Genomic DNA, 14559 nt, shown 5'->3' with positions numbered 1-14559 from the left:
AATGTGCTAATGCTCATTTTCAATCCTGAAAGAGAGTGTGCGGGCCAGTGGTTCTCCAAGTGTGGTTCCCCAGGACCAGAGGCCTCAGCATCACCTGGAAACGTAAACATCCAAACACTTGAGCCCACCCCAGACCTACTGAATCGGAAACGCTGGAGGTGGAGTCCACCAATCTGTGTCTTACAAGCCCTCCAGGTGTTTCTGATGTGGACAAAGGTCTGAGAGCCAATAGTCATTGTGGTGTTTTTCCAAAAATATTTCATCAAACATGTGGCAGGGCTAATATTTTCAACCATGAGAAATGATACTGAAGTGTGTGTGTGTGTGTGTGTGTGTGTGTGTGTGTGTGTGTGTGTGTGCGCGCGCGCGTGTGTGCGTGTGCGTGTAATGAAGATGTGTGAAAGCATCACTGTTTGTAGGGAGGTATTTTGGAGGACGATTTAATCACTGATTTATTTAAACACCACCTTCTGTTAAAAACAACTTGCGGCAGCTCGCTGAGAATGTTGTGACTAAAGGATTATTCCTGGGCATTTTAGCCCCTTCTTATTTATGCCAGGCCTCCCCAAGACACCAAGGTTCTGACTTGTTTATGACTAGCAGACCTATGCTATTCCTGAACAATGAAAAAGCAAGAGCCACAAGCAAACTAATCAATAACCAAACCTTAAAGCCCTTGGAGCAAGAGTGAGACAATAGGGCTTCCCTGGTGGCGCTGTGGTTGAGAGTCCGCCTGCCGAAGCTAGGGGACACGGGTTCGTGCTCCGGTCCGGGAAGATCCCACATGACGTGGAGCGGCTGGGCCCGTGAGCCATGGCCGCTGAGCCTGCGCGTCCGGAGCCTGTGCTCCACAGCGGGAGAGGCCACAGCAGTGAGAGGCCCGCGTACCGCAAAAAAAAAAAAAAAAAAAAAAGTGAGACAATGCACTAATTTTCTCTACGGACTGAAAATGAGTGAGACTGAATAGTGGGCAGGGTTGAGCAAGTCTACTTATGGTATATGGTACCCAGGCTCCTGTCCAAGCTGGGCAGGCAGGCTCTTTCATGCAAGCTGGACCTTAGAGCTCTGGCAGGATGAAGGCTTAAGACGGGATCACAAGGTGACTGAGCTGAGCTGGGCTGGACTAGGAGATCCTGCTGAACCTGGCCCAGACATCTTAGGAATGGGCAGCCTCCCCTCTGTGCAAAAGCATGCTGCTTGGGGCCCGGGTAACTTTATCTGATGGATGCCCTGAAAAGTGCCAGTCAATTATGTTTCACCTGTTCCTCCACTCTTACTTACCTACATCAACTACTCTGAAAGCATCATAACCAGGCAATGGCAGCTTTGGGGAGCTAGTGAAAAGTCATCAACATTGAAAATGTTTATGGTTACACAAATGTATGCCTTTGTCAACTCAACAAACATACACTAAAGATACGTGCACTTCATTGTAAGTTTTATATTAAGAGAAAAAACTGCAGGCACTTCCCTGGTGGTCTAGTGGTTAAGACTCTGCACTTCCAATGCAGCGGGCGCGGGTTCGATCCCTGGTCAGGGAGTAAGATTCCCCATGCTGCGCGGTGCGGCCAAAAGATTAAAAATAAGAGAAAAAACTGCAACGAACATTGAACTCTAGTTACAGATATACATAAGGAATTAGGAGGAAGTGTACATATGTCTGCAATTTATTTTGAAATATGTCAAACATAAGATGGATTGATAAATTGATGGACGGATAGATGTATAGTACAGTAATATGTTAATGGCGGAACACAGGTGTAGGTTTACTGACGTTCACTATAAAAATCTTTCAATTTTAATATATGTTCTGAAATTTTAGTGAAAAAAGAAAATGTTTATGTTTTCCTTCAGTTCTCAGAGGTGGAAAGGACTTGAGATATTTAGTCCCGTTCCTTCCCTCTACTGAGAGAAATGAGAAACAGAGAGGGGAAATGACAGAGTGAATGGCAGGGAGGGTACTAGAACATAGGTGTCTTTTGTACAATGCATCACTGAATGGGAATGAGAATTCTTCTGTTCCAATCTGAAGTTCAAGTACAACAACTAGTACAATAACTACACTTCCAAGAGTGTTCGTGTTAATATAAATCTCTAGACTGTAGATTATCTGAGGGCAGTGACCTGATGTACATAATTCAGTGTGTAACTCCAGTTTCTACCACAGTTCATGGCACATAGTGGACGCTCAATAAATACACGTTGGAGGATTTTTCTTTGAATGAATAGAAAGAGTTTATTCGGTGCGTATCTGGGTATACAACAACAAATATTAAACAACTTTTTTTAAACTTTTTTGTGCACAGGACAGAAAACTGCCTGTACATGCTATGTCCACTTTTGGAACACAGATTTTAACAATTATTAATGCACAAAATCTTACATATCATGCAACTCTATGCCAAGATTCCAACTTTCTTCCATGCAACAGATATGAAGATCTAAATGGAAACCTAGCTAAGTCTTAAACACTTTTCCAGAAGCAGGTATAAGTATATGTTGTTTAGGGGTAACCAGTCTTTTAACATTTTCTTGTACACAATATTCACGCGCCAAATACAATGACAGGAGGACTTATACATACACAGATAAGACATTTCTTATTTTAACAACACGAAAGACAACATCACAGTTCCACAGTTCCTGTCTTTACACAAGAAGCCACAATAGTAGTTTAACATGATAACACAAATGGAATTAAGAGAAATCTATACTTGAGGATAACTTTTTTTTTAAGTAATCGTTACTGACTGGGGTTGACAACACAACACAATTTCTACGCACAAAGTACAGCACAAGAACTCGATCAGAATACTACAAGTGTAAAGGAAAAAAAAAATTTGGTAAAATCACAAGAACACTGTTACCTTGAGCCTGAGATGCCAATTCAGCTTCAACCCTGAATTTGGTTGAGTTGGATTAAGTGACACAGAGTCAATAGAACCATTGAATTCCAGAAATCATAAAGTTGCGCTATGCCAAAGGAAAGAATACATACGAATCAAGCATAGATAGAAAACAACACGGTTCACAGAATTTTGTTTGCCCCTACAAAACATTGAAGCAGTTAATTTTGTTCTGTTTTGTTTTGTTTGCTTTTGAAGAACAATGGTGGTCTTTTCAATTTTCTTGGTTGGAGAGCAATTTTTTTAATCAGCATTAGTGCTGTGAAATGTTTTTGGTTTGTCTTCCCCAAAGCATAGGTGAGATCATGAGAAAATTGGGCAGTCCTTCTCCCGGATTTAATTCACTGATCATGCTTGGCACTCTTTTTTCGCACAAGCTCGTTCTAAATTATGGGGCGTTTGTATGGATGAGAAGAAGGTTTGACGGCAGATTAGAGTAGTGAACTCTGCCTTGTTTGTTTGGTAAACATCATGGACAAATCTGAACTTTTGGGTGAAGGACTGCTAGAATTAACAGCACCTGGAGGTAAGGTTCTGTTACAGAGCCCTTGTTTTGCCCTCACTGGCTACGTTGATTCATTGTGGCTCATGGATTTGCCTCCATTCAGTACGCCGGAGACACTTCTGCTCTTGGTTGGGGTCCCGCTTCCAGATCGGGAGAACTCCGTGAGGTCGTGCAGAGACGGCTCCTTGTACATGGCCACTGCAAAGCACAGAGACACGGCATCAAAGGCCACCGCACTGGCCCTCAACTTCCCTTCTGCCCACTAGGCTTCCAGGCTGGAGGCCAAACCTGAAAAATGCCGCTTTCAAGGACTCAGTAGAGAGCGGACTGGACCAGATGAAGCAAAATCCAGTCTTGGTACAGAAGCGTGTAGAGAATTCTAATGCCTCATCTCTATCACTGATGGTTTTAGATATACGAGAGGATTAATGAAAAATGCATTTAATAAAGCTCTTAGAAGTTTAAACATATTTAAACACTCATTTCTCTCAGACTTTAAAATGAAACTCTCCCAGACTCTAAGTATTAGCACAGTTCTTAATGCAATAAATGGTAAATATTATTGTTGTGCTGTAAATAACAGCCCTGGCTTACGCTTATGGAGCACTTAGAACGTGCCAGATACTGTTGTAAGTGCTTCACGTGTGTCATCTCATTTAATCCACATGCAAATCCCACGAGGCAGGTGTTTTTATCCATATTTTACAGAAGGAACTTGAGCTCAATAATCTGCCCAAGACTACCTGCTTACTAAAGGCGGAAGCTGGGCTTCGGACCCAAGTAATCTGGCTGCAGAAAATGTGCTGTCAAAGGGCGCTGTGTTGATTTGACTGGATGTCTGCCCCTCCTGTAAACCGCTCTTCTCTGCCTGGATTTCCTACCGCTTCTCCACCACATCTCACTCCTTCTAACATCCCTACTTCCTGCAGCCCATTCCTATCCCTCACCCTTTCTCATTTGCTACTAAGCTGCTAGTAATGACCAAAAAACAAAACTATGAATGAATGAAAATTGTTGGGACCATACTGTTGGGCCCTTAGAGAGACAGGCCCAAGGAGCTTTCTGATAAGTGTTAAGTATGCACACATTTTGGCACCTGTGTTCCTGTCCAGGGATCATTTGGGCATAATTTGGGGTTCTTGGCTGTCCTGAGCTAGCAATTAAGCTATTTCCACATAAGAAAGGTGTTACCACGTGCAGATATACTATGGAAAAGTTAAAATCAGGAGATTAGATGCTATTGTCAATGCTTTAGTGTTTTTTTAAGTGTAAAATGTTACTGAAGTTTTGTATAAATGCCTTAGTATGGAAGAATTACATTCCACTTTCGAAAGCGTGAAAAAGGATTGATTTCAATACCGATACTCATTGAATCCATAGCTGGTATAATATCAAGTTTACCTTTCAGTGGTTTGGGCAGAAAGTGAGCTGCAGGCTTGTTCTTCTTCACATGGTTTCCTTTCATGATCTCTCCTTCTTTGTTCAGACCCAGATACCACCCTCGGCCTGACTGCTGCTGACGGTATATCATTGATGAATATGTCACATAATAATTTTCAAACACCGATTCTTTGAATTTGCACTCAGGTGTGAAATGTTCCTACAAGAGAAGTAAATAAACAAAAGCTCAATATTTATAGCTATGAATTTCATGGAGAACCATATGGTATTATCCTTCAGGAGTTCAGGACATACTTTGTTAGAGCTTGTTATGACTGGGGTTCTATTTTAATAGCAGAAACTATTATCATTGGAAACTAAAACTATAACATTTCACGTGATGCTTTAGGAAAGGCCCTAAGTGCAAGTGCTACTGATCAGTGATTAGCTCTCTTTGTAATAAGGTAATGGAAAAATTAGAACCAGCCACCTAAGTGTAATGTATTGGAAAAATACAGGAGCCAAAGATTGAAAAGACAAGCATAAAACTGTCACATGGAGCTTTGTTCCCTTCCGGATTAAATGAGAAAATAAACATCCGATCCCTGTACTTAATTTTCATAGATTATCCAGTTACTATGTACTATAATTTTCAATTGCCCCAGGCTGAAATCTGTGTTATACTGTTGCAATGCTGGCCGCCTAGATTTCTAAAGAGATGCTACAAAGAAAGACTACCTTTTACTTTTAAATAAACCAAATTGATTTTTTTTTTCAGATCATTGGACCTTGACTTACAAAGAAAAAAAAAATTCCCTCATCACCCCATCCTTGCCTTACAGTAACATTTCACACAAATCAATATAGAAACAAGGAATTTACAGTAATTCTACAAGCAGACATGAGAGAGCAGGCCAGGAGACTTTGAACCCGGCAACGTGGTTTCCTGCCATGTACGTGGCCATGTTTTCTTTGGACTTGCCCGTACAAAAGAAGGGTTCCTGACACAACAGACTGTTTTTGAAAACAAACAAAAAAACCCATAAAACCTTCTTTCAAGTTTTGTAATATGTGTATGTATTCAATAAACAGCTATTTAAAATATCCGTTTATAAGTAAACTGAAATGAACGGCAGATTTTAATCTCTAAGTAATCTATAGAGCAGCAGTGGGTCCACTTGGAGTAAAAGATTATGAGGAAAATGCGAAGTGAGCTACATGTGAAAGTGGCACTAAGGAAGCCATTCAATTTGTACTATTTTGCTGAGATATTATCAGGAGTAAGTTTTTTTTTTTTTTTTGCGGTATGCGGGCCCCTCACTGCTGTGGCCTCTCCCGTTGCGGAGCACAGGCTCCGGACGCGCAGGCTCAGCGGCCATGGCTCACGGGCCCAGCCGCTCCGCGGCATGTGGGATCTTCCCGGACCGGGGCACGAACCCGTGTCCCCTGCATCGGCAGGCGGACTCTCAACCACTGTGCCACCAGGGAAGCCCAGGAATAAGTTTTGATAAAACCCTGAAAAAAACCCACCTTGCAATAAAAATACTGCAAGCTTTCTGGACACCTGTCTTTTCTGAATGATGTCTCCATGGTCCTACCTTCCTTCATGTTAGATAGCATTCCAAGCAAAGCACACTATTTGAGCGACAGACAGTGATTTACTATCAGAGAATCACTTCAGCAAAGAGGGACAGATTCCTCAAATGAGGCAGCCTTTTTCTGAAAGTTAAATAATTGAACACTTTTTTTCTGGAAATCCACAAAATCTGTTTCACTCAGTAATCTCACTGGTTCCCCCATCTGGCTTCCAGGGTGCACAGATCAGAGTCATCTTTTGGCATAATTTCAGCCTAGGGGCATACTTGATAGATCCTCAGAAGATTCACACAAATTCAACCTACTCAAGAAGCAATGTACTTCGAAGGCAACTATCACGTGGTAGGAACGAAAGTGTTCTATTTATGGGCTGTGAACGCTCCTCTTTGTAGAATTCTCAACGTAGGGAAAGCCAAGGTATGTCTACAAAGAAATCTGACTAAAATAGTCTCCATGTGTCCTCTAGGGATGAGGACAGTTGTATAGAATGTTGGTTTCGCCTTGCCTAGCGTAAAATGACAACCTAATGCGACATTTAAAATTCTCCACAATTCAGGGACATCCCTGGCGGTCCAGCGGTTAAGACTCCACGCTTCCAATGCAGGGGGGCGGGGAACTAAGATCCCACATGCCGCGCGGTGTGGCCATAAATAAATGAATGAATAAATAAATAAATCTTTGCAACTCAGTCGCTACCTTGCCTTGTCTCCACCATAGAACCATGTGTGCCTTTGTGCCTTTACAGACGCCATTCATGTCATTTCTGTACCTCTCTACCTACTGGCTTTCCTCTCATTCCTCACGGTCTAGCTCAAATATGATGCCCCTGGAATCATATATGATCTCTCCCAATCAGAACCGATGACACTCATATTTGTGCTCCCGGAAACTCTATCTACATCTGCAGCATGGCCCCGTGACCCAGGCGTGTGCGTTCCTTGCTCCAGAAGACAAGGAATTCGTCTTATTTCTGAATTCACCTTCCAGTCATAAAGGACTGGTCGTACTGTCTAGCACATAGCAGACCACTTGGTTACTGCTTACAGGATCTGTATTGCAGAGATTCAGATTGAATTCGGAAATTCCAGGATTTACAAGTATCAACCAGTAAAAAGTCTGCAGGGAATTTCCTGAATACCATAGAACGAAATCAGCTGTATATAGAAGGAGGTTGTCATTGCAGGGACAGATCCTGCATGTGTGACTTCGTAACTGTTCAGAATAACAGATACTACACAGATACCGGCACCTACAACATGAGGAGGAAAAACACTCGGCAATTGTTACAACTATTGGAAAATGGCAAGGAAGGACTCAATGAACTGAATGCTCTGTCACATCCTGGCAATTTCTTAGTCATCACCAATAAATTTGGACTCAAGAACTCAGTAGAGAGGGAGGAAAATGAGGCCAAAAAAAGAATGTTGAAGCAACCAAAGGAGTGCTCTGTTCTCTGTGTGTGATGCTGTCATTTTATCCAGCGCTGGAAGGAACGGCAGAAGAGGCTTGATTTTTATCAAATGTGGAAAGACGTGAACATCCCACCCAATACAGGAAGGGCCACCAAAGGGAAGAGGGGTGCAGCTGCCTCTCTGTCTCAGCAGTGGTTCACAGAAATAACAGAAATTGGATTGGACCCTAACCAGAGAAGCCCTGTTCAGAGAATACCAGGTAGATATCTGGCAAGGAATCAATCTCCTTTGACTGACCTGAAGCTGATTATTAGCGCTCTCGAAAAAGGTACCGTAGTGGCCTTGATACACAGTAGGCACTAAACAGAGGCAGCAGTCATTGTGCTCTGCATTTAATATGCATTAGATAAATACCTGTTATCATAATAAATGCATTAAAAAGATGTCAAGCATCCCTTGCACAGCCACTAAGAAATTATTTGGCATGAATACAAAAGAAAAGGCGCTTTGTATCTTCTAACCTTTTATGCATCGATTTCTCTTAAAAGTTGTTTACCTCTCTTGCATATCTATACTAATGTCAGAGGAATAATGTTAGTAATGTTCAGAGGAATAACTCTGAAAAAAATACAGATATTCAATCTCTCTAAAATCTCTTCTCTGTAACCATCATCTCTATTCCCCTTGAAGTTCAAGGTTAGTTTTTTTCTCAGTGAATATTGAACTTCTTATCCAAGGAATCCATACTAGTTAGCTACAGTGATCGTATTTCGGGTGACGAATGAAGAATCTACATTTGCAGAACGAGCAGATCCAGGAGCAAAACGTAATACCTCTCTCTCTCTTTTTTTTTTTTTTTTTTACCAATTTACTCACTATTAAGGGCAAAATAGTTCTTTGGAGGTTGAAATATCACTGACAAGAAGAAAACATTTGAAACCCTCAACGTCAGGTCAGTAGAGCATATAGGAGGATACTTACAGCTACAAATGGTGATGGTCAGCTGCCCTTATCAGGACATACCTCCACACAGACTCTGAGAGGCATTAACGCAATCAGTAACATTGGATATATGCAAAGAACCCCCAGATACAATGGTGTGGTCCAGAACAAAGGCTCTGGACCTGGGTAAATTGCTATCCTCTTTAGGGTCAGAAGAAGCAACAGTGCCTTGAGTTGCCCCTGGCACCAAGGGCAAAGTATGGAGGAGATGCGTAATTCTCTGGCCTCCTGGAGCTGGAGCCAGTTCAGAAGAAGCATGGGCTGTGATGGTGGCTTCCTTGAAGGGAGCCAAGTAAGGGGCTCGTCACTCAGCAGGTGATGTGCAACTGTATCCTCAACAGCCATATCCCAAAAGGTGAGAGCTCGAAAACACCTGTATATCATGTACGTCATTCCCGTGCCCTAAACACATCTACGACGCCACAATACACACATCACGACTAAGTGCCTTCCTGATTAAAAGAAGTCATTCGGCGAACATAGGCCTTAATATCAGGTTTTTCATACTTTTGCCCCCTGCTTTTGTATTTTCAGCTATGCTACCGACAGATAGGGTGGCAGTGTTTCACTTGAGTCTGTACCTCAGTAGGCTTTGAGGAGTGCCATGACTATTCTGGCCGTGCCACGCGGCATGCGGGATCTTAGTTCCCCAACCAAGGATTGAACCTGTGACCCCTGTAATGGAAGCGTGGGGTCTCAACCACTGGACAGCCAGGGAGGTCCTGCCATGACTATTGTAAACGTTTCCTTTGAACACATTTCTCTCAAAAGAAATCTTTTTTAAATGGGTTGCGCTGATTTCCTTGGATCTCAAGAGAGCAGCAGAGTCTCCTCAGGTTGTCCATACATAAAATGGCAACACTAAGGTCCTAGGCTGTTGAACAAAGCCTGAACATTGAATATAAGCTTTCGCATATGTATACGCTATGTCAAGTGCACAAATCCTGGTAGAGGTGAACGTTTCTCAATACATTTTGTTCTATTCACATGTAATATTTTCACTGGCATCACAGAACACAGAAAAACAGTTTAGACATCGATGAGTGAGCATTTAAAGAAACTTTAAAAAATGAACCTAGTGAAACATGATTTCCTCTTTTCAGCAGGTGCTATAAACATATTATAACTGATCTATCTCTCCCTTTAATCCTCTCACTTCCTTCTCTTCTCCTCCTCTCTTCTGGCCACATTTTCAGTAGCCTGAAGATCCAATTAATTTAACAATTACTGCCAATAGCAAGGGTCACTCTTCTAATTCTCAGCCACGTTCTGATGACAATTTATTTTCTAGGTTTAAAGTTAGCAGGTTATTGAAGCAGGTCTGACCTGTGTGTGTCAGTTATTCCCCAGCCTAAAGAAAATAATATGTAAATTAAAATTAGATTTTCAACTCTGTTAAAAAAGAAAACAAAATAGAGTCTTTAAAATATGGGGGGGGGTGACACTGTAACTACCTATATTCTCTATATAAGCTTCCCCTCTATCGGTGATTTCAAAATCCAGGATTAATTATTATATTCAGGATTTTGATGGTCTCTCCCAGGGTATATTTGATGTGAATGAACTTCATTATTACTAAGATCAAGGCGCGAGAAAGGAGAGGATGGGGAAGAGGGAATCAATACTTAGCCAGTGCACTGTAGCTAAGCAAAATTATTAATTCAGGATAAACAGAGTTTGGTTTGTTCACTCAGATATCCTCTGGACTGTGGGATACTTGAGGGCAGCTCCTAGCATGGGGCCTGGCTTAGAGTCAATGATCAATATAACTCTGGTGAAATAAATAACAGAAAGAATGAAATATCACAGGAAGAGTACTTGGGAGCTAGCTTATACAGATCCAAAAAAGGGTTAAACGTGGCGGGGTATGAACAGAGGGCTGTTTTAGAGGAGAGACTGACAAGTCAGAACTTGCCTGCGGGGCAGAAAGAGTAGGTGATAAAAGGAGGAAAGCAGTCTACAGGTAAATTCAATTTAAAAAACTGGAGAGGGAGGGAGAGAGGGAGGAGAGAGGGAGGGGTGGAAGGGAAGGATGGAGGGAGGGAGGTGGAGAGGGAGGAAGAGAAGGGGGACCAATAAAGACAAAACTAGCTGCAAGAATAAAGAGATTTCCTGGTAACCAAGACATAAGCATTAGACTGATATTCTTGGTCTTTGGGTCCGCAAATAGCAGACACTGCAACTAAATTCTATTAACTTGATTTTTGTAAAATGGCGCGGGGCGGGGGGTGGGGGGGAACACCTGACCTTACAGGATGGACGAGGAGCCAATGAGATGATGTATGTGAAAGAAGCTCTGAAAATTGTAAAGCTCCACACACGTGAAACGTGGGATTACTCTGATAATACATGCCCAGAAAACCAAGGCAAAACAAATCAATTCTCTCTTCTTTCCCAAGTTCTTTTCACCCTGGAATCCATTTCTAAAGAAAGCATCTGCCTATTTGTGTTGTATTAACATGGAAGGAGATAAATTCTGCGAAAAATTAGGACTGCACATGAATGACACTCAGTGTTCTCCTCCAGGCCTGGTTCCCCGAAAACTGTTTCGCTTCCTTCCATTTGTCATTTTGGTCTGCAGTCGGCTGAAAAGGCTGCAGTGCTTCGAGCCCCAGCACTAAACAAACGAAGTGCTGAAAAATGGGCTTCGTGAAATACCATGCCACAAAATGACTTCAAAGTACCCATGCTAACTGGCAACCATTTGTAAAGAAACACAGATTATAATTAAGAATACGCACATGGGACTATTTCTCCTCGTACGGTTATAGTGAAACTTCTTGGTAGCAGTTTTGTATTCCAAGATATCTGATAGACATTTTCATTTACCTTATGTTGAGCCCACAAAATAGGGCAGCGGAGTACTGCTTTTTCTCAACTCTTCACAAACAAAAAATGAAAAAAACCCCCCCAAAGTTAATGAGTTTGTCAACCGATGCCCTGTTTAAAACAGAATTAGGATGCAGATACGACCACATTTTAGCCCTGGGTTTCACTGAGTCCTTTGTATTGGCTTGTTCTGGACTGTCATACATTTCTGTAGAGCAGTCTCATGCAATGTCAAATTTCACAATTTGTTTTATAAAATACACTGAAATAAGCTACAATAAAGCAGGAGACAAAACAAAAACACCATATCCCTTACAGAGCCTAAGAGGGGTGATTTTTGTTGTGATAAAAAATTACATGATCCTAAGGCCTCACTCAGCTCCAGACCTGGTCAGCAGATACATTCTGAAATGGAAGTAACTTGCTGAGACTTGTGACGAAGCAGAGGGACAGGCCATACGTCTCCAGGGCTGTATAATTGGCCCAAGGCAGTGTCAGTCTGACCCAAGCCTTGTAGAAGAATACAGATTGGTTAAGAATCCAATTAGCAGAAGGTGGATTTCATTTTACATAAGACATGCTACAGAGACTGTGGCCATAATATTATTTTTTTAATCTTACTAGATTAAATCTTGCTGTTGGACAAAAATCTGTGGAAAAGCATTTTTTTCAACCAAAGAACAATTCTCTAAAGTGAGTAATTCTCTCCAACTTTGTCTATTATGTGTATTAACGCGTGGTGTTGGCTTTTCTTATAAGCAGGGCTGACCTATGTGTTTTGAAAGGGGAACCAAATATCAGATATGATTTCTAAAAATAAACTTTCCTGTCTTTTGGCTGGTTACTGGAATTAATCTGTGACCATTAGCTAACTATTCTCCATTACTGTGAAGCTTTCTAATTTGTGGCAAGATTCTTCTGTATAATAACTTCACAGGGGGATCTAAGCCCATCGGCAAGAGAATGACTTTGGGAATATTTATAGTCAGTGAGAGAATAAACTTAGTAGGCTGTATCCTTTTAAAGAGCTCTTCCAAGCTCCTGTCCAAAAATTCAAAGCCTGGGAACTCTGAAAACTTTTCCTAGACATCCAACAAACTGTCATGTAAAGGAGAAAGGTTCTTTCTGCGTAGATCAATTGAAAAAACTCTGGCAAGGTTAGGTGGCCTATTAAAAATAACACCATACCCACGTGGGTGCATAGCTTGTTCTAGTACTGCAGGCAGTTGTGAAGGAGGTAATTCTGATTTGTACTGGATAGCGGTTTTGTTAGATTTGATAGGGTCTGTCTCTGTAGAAGACAGTCATTTACAATTGCCAGGAGTCTACTTCGTCAAAGACTTTCAAAGAAGACTTCTTATTTTTTCTCTTGCACAGGTAGGAAGGCAATGCCACTGCTCAGAAGGAAATCACTAATGCCTGCTTTCCACTGCAAACCAGAAAACCTGGAACCACAGGTCAGGGTGCAAAGGCCTCATCTAGAAACCAAGGATGAGAGAGATGTCGTAGAGGGCTATTGGACTGCCACATCACATAACACCTGCAAATGACTTCTGGGGATAGGAAATCTTACAGAGTCCTATTTCTACGTAGAGAGCACATTTCCACTAACATCTGCCCCTTGAAATGAGCTAATGAAAGGATGCTTGCGACAGTCACTTACCATGAGTCTGAGTAGTACTCAGGGGTAGTCAGTAGTACTCAGGGGTAGTCAATTCATTAAGTTAAGACTCAAATGGAAGAATTCATTCTCAACGACTCCTTACCCCGGGAGCCTAGGCCCCTTTGCGTATCTAACGAGCTGACTTAATCTCGACAGCAGGCCTCTGTACCAGCTGCAGAATGGCCTGAGAGAGGAGGTTTACCACCTCACAAGTGAGAAAGCCACAGGAAAGAAGCCCTTAACAAGCCATTCCCTTATGAACTCAACTGCAAGTGCGCCTCTTCACCCAAACAGTCACTGTGTAGACAAGAGCTGTGATGTCAATTCTCTTCTCAATGGACAGTTCCAACATTGGCTGAAGGTTCAGCCGCCCTTCCTCCTATTCGTGTGCCCTGGCTCTCTGAACACCAAAGAGCTCTGTTCAAACCTGCCTCTTCCACCTTCCAGATTTCTGACTTTGGGCAATTTACCTGGGCTCTGATCTTGCATCTCTAAGAGGAGAATAGCATCACGTGCCTCCCAGGGAGGACTGCAGGGGGCATGGAAAGCAGCTAGTGTACGTGTAGGTGCTCACAGACTGCGGGATCCCTCGCCTTCACTTAATTTTCTGTTCATGTGACAGCAAGGAGAATGCAGCCTCCTCCCAACTTGAAACTGGTATGAAAACTAGTGGTTGTCAGTGAGAACAAACGAAGTAGAGAAGCACCTTTCCAGTTCACAGAGAGGCTCATGTTACACATTAACCGTATGGGTGAGGATTGCTTTCGTTAGTGATTCCTATGCAAGGGCAACAATACATGAGCTCTTAATATGGGGCTTAAGATATCCTAGGATTCTAAAATTGGAATTACTGCAATGTGTATCAGTGAACCCACATGATATTAAAGAGATTTGTGAACTAATCCAGTATTAATGGCCCAAATGACATCTACATGTCTCATTTTAATGCCACAAAAGTACAACATTATCTCATTTCTTTTGTTCTAAACCAGCGTTTTGCTAGTTCTACTTTCATAATGCAGGTTACTAATAACAACAATACTGAAAAATCTAATGGTACCTTACGTTTAAGCAGTGCCTACTTTTAAAGTTTTCTACAACTGCTTAAACAGTTTTGGCATTCGAATGAGATAAGGGACAGTTTAATAATGATGATGATAAGAAAGGTAATGATTACAATGGATTTGGTGGACCTTTTTTTTTTAACAGTTGAAGAAACGAAACCAGAGATATTAATATACTGGAATCTGGCTTTCACACTTTCTT

The 14559-nt window shown here is 41.9% G+C and overlaps 1 protein-coding gene and 1 long non-coding RNA gene across 6 annotated transcripts in view; one reads left to right on the top strand and one right to left on the bottom strand.

The window, feature by feature from the left end:
* Positions 1–2210: 2210 nt before the first annotated feature.
* The window catches only part of FGF13 (fibroblast growth factor 13), a 520908-nt gene continuing 508559 nt past the window's right edge, over positions 2211–14559 (bottom strand). For all 5 annotated transcript variants that reach the window (XM_067722448.1, XM_067722447.1, XM_067722451.1 and 2 more), the window contains 2 exons: positions 4813–5011; positions 2211–3609 (listed from right to left, as the gene is read on the bottom strand). In XM_067722448.1, coding sequence (XP_067578549.1) covers positions 3473–3609; positions 4813–5011 — 336 coding nt within the window. In that variant the 3' untranslated portion in view covers positions 2211–3472. The remainder of the gene's footprint in view (positions 3610–4812; positions 5012–14559) is intronic.
* LOC137217364 (uncharacterized) lies at positions 10743–13053 on the top strand. Its single transcript, XR_010940078.1, has 3 exons — positions 10743–10764; positions 12255–12323; positions 13008–13053. It is a non-coding gene; the product is annotated as an uncharacterized lncRNA (long non-coding RNA).

This window comes from Pseudorca crassidens, chromosome X (assembly GCF_039906515.1).
Source record: "Pseudorca crassidens isolate mPseCra1 chromosome X, mPseCra1.hap1, whole genome shotgun sequence".
In the NCBI taxonomy this organism is placed as follows: Eukaryota; Metazoa; Chordata; class Mammalia; order Artiodactyla; family Delphinidae; genus Pseudorca; species Pseudorca crassidens.
Note: the sequence above shows the minus strand (reverse complement) of the source record. Positions and strands in the feature narration are given on the sequence as shown.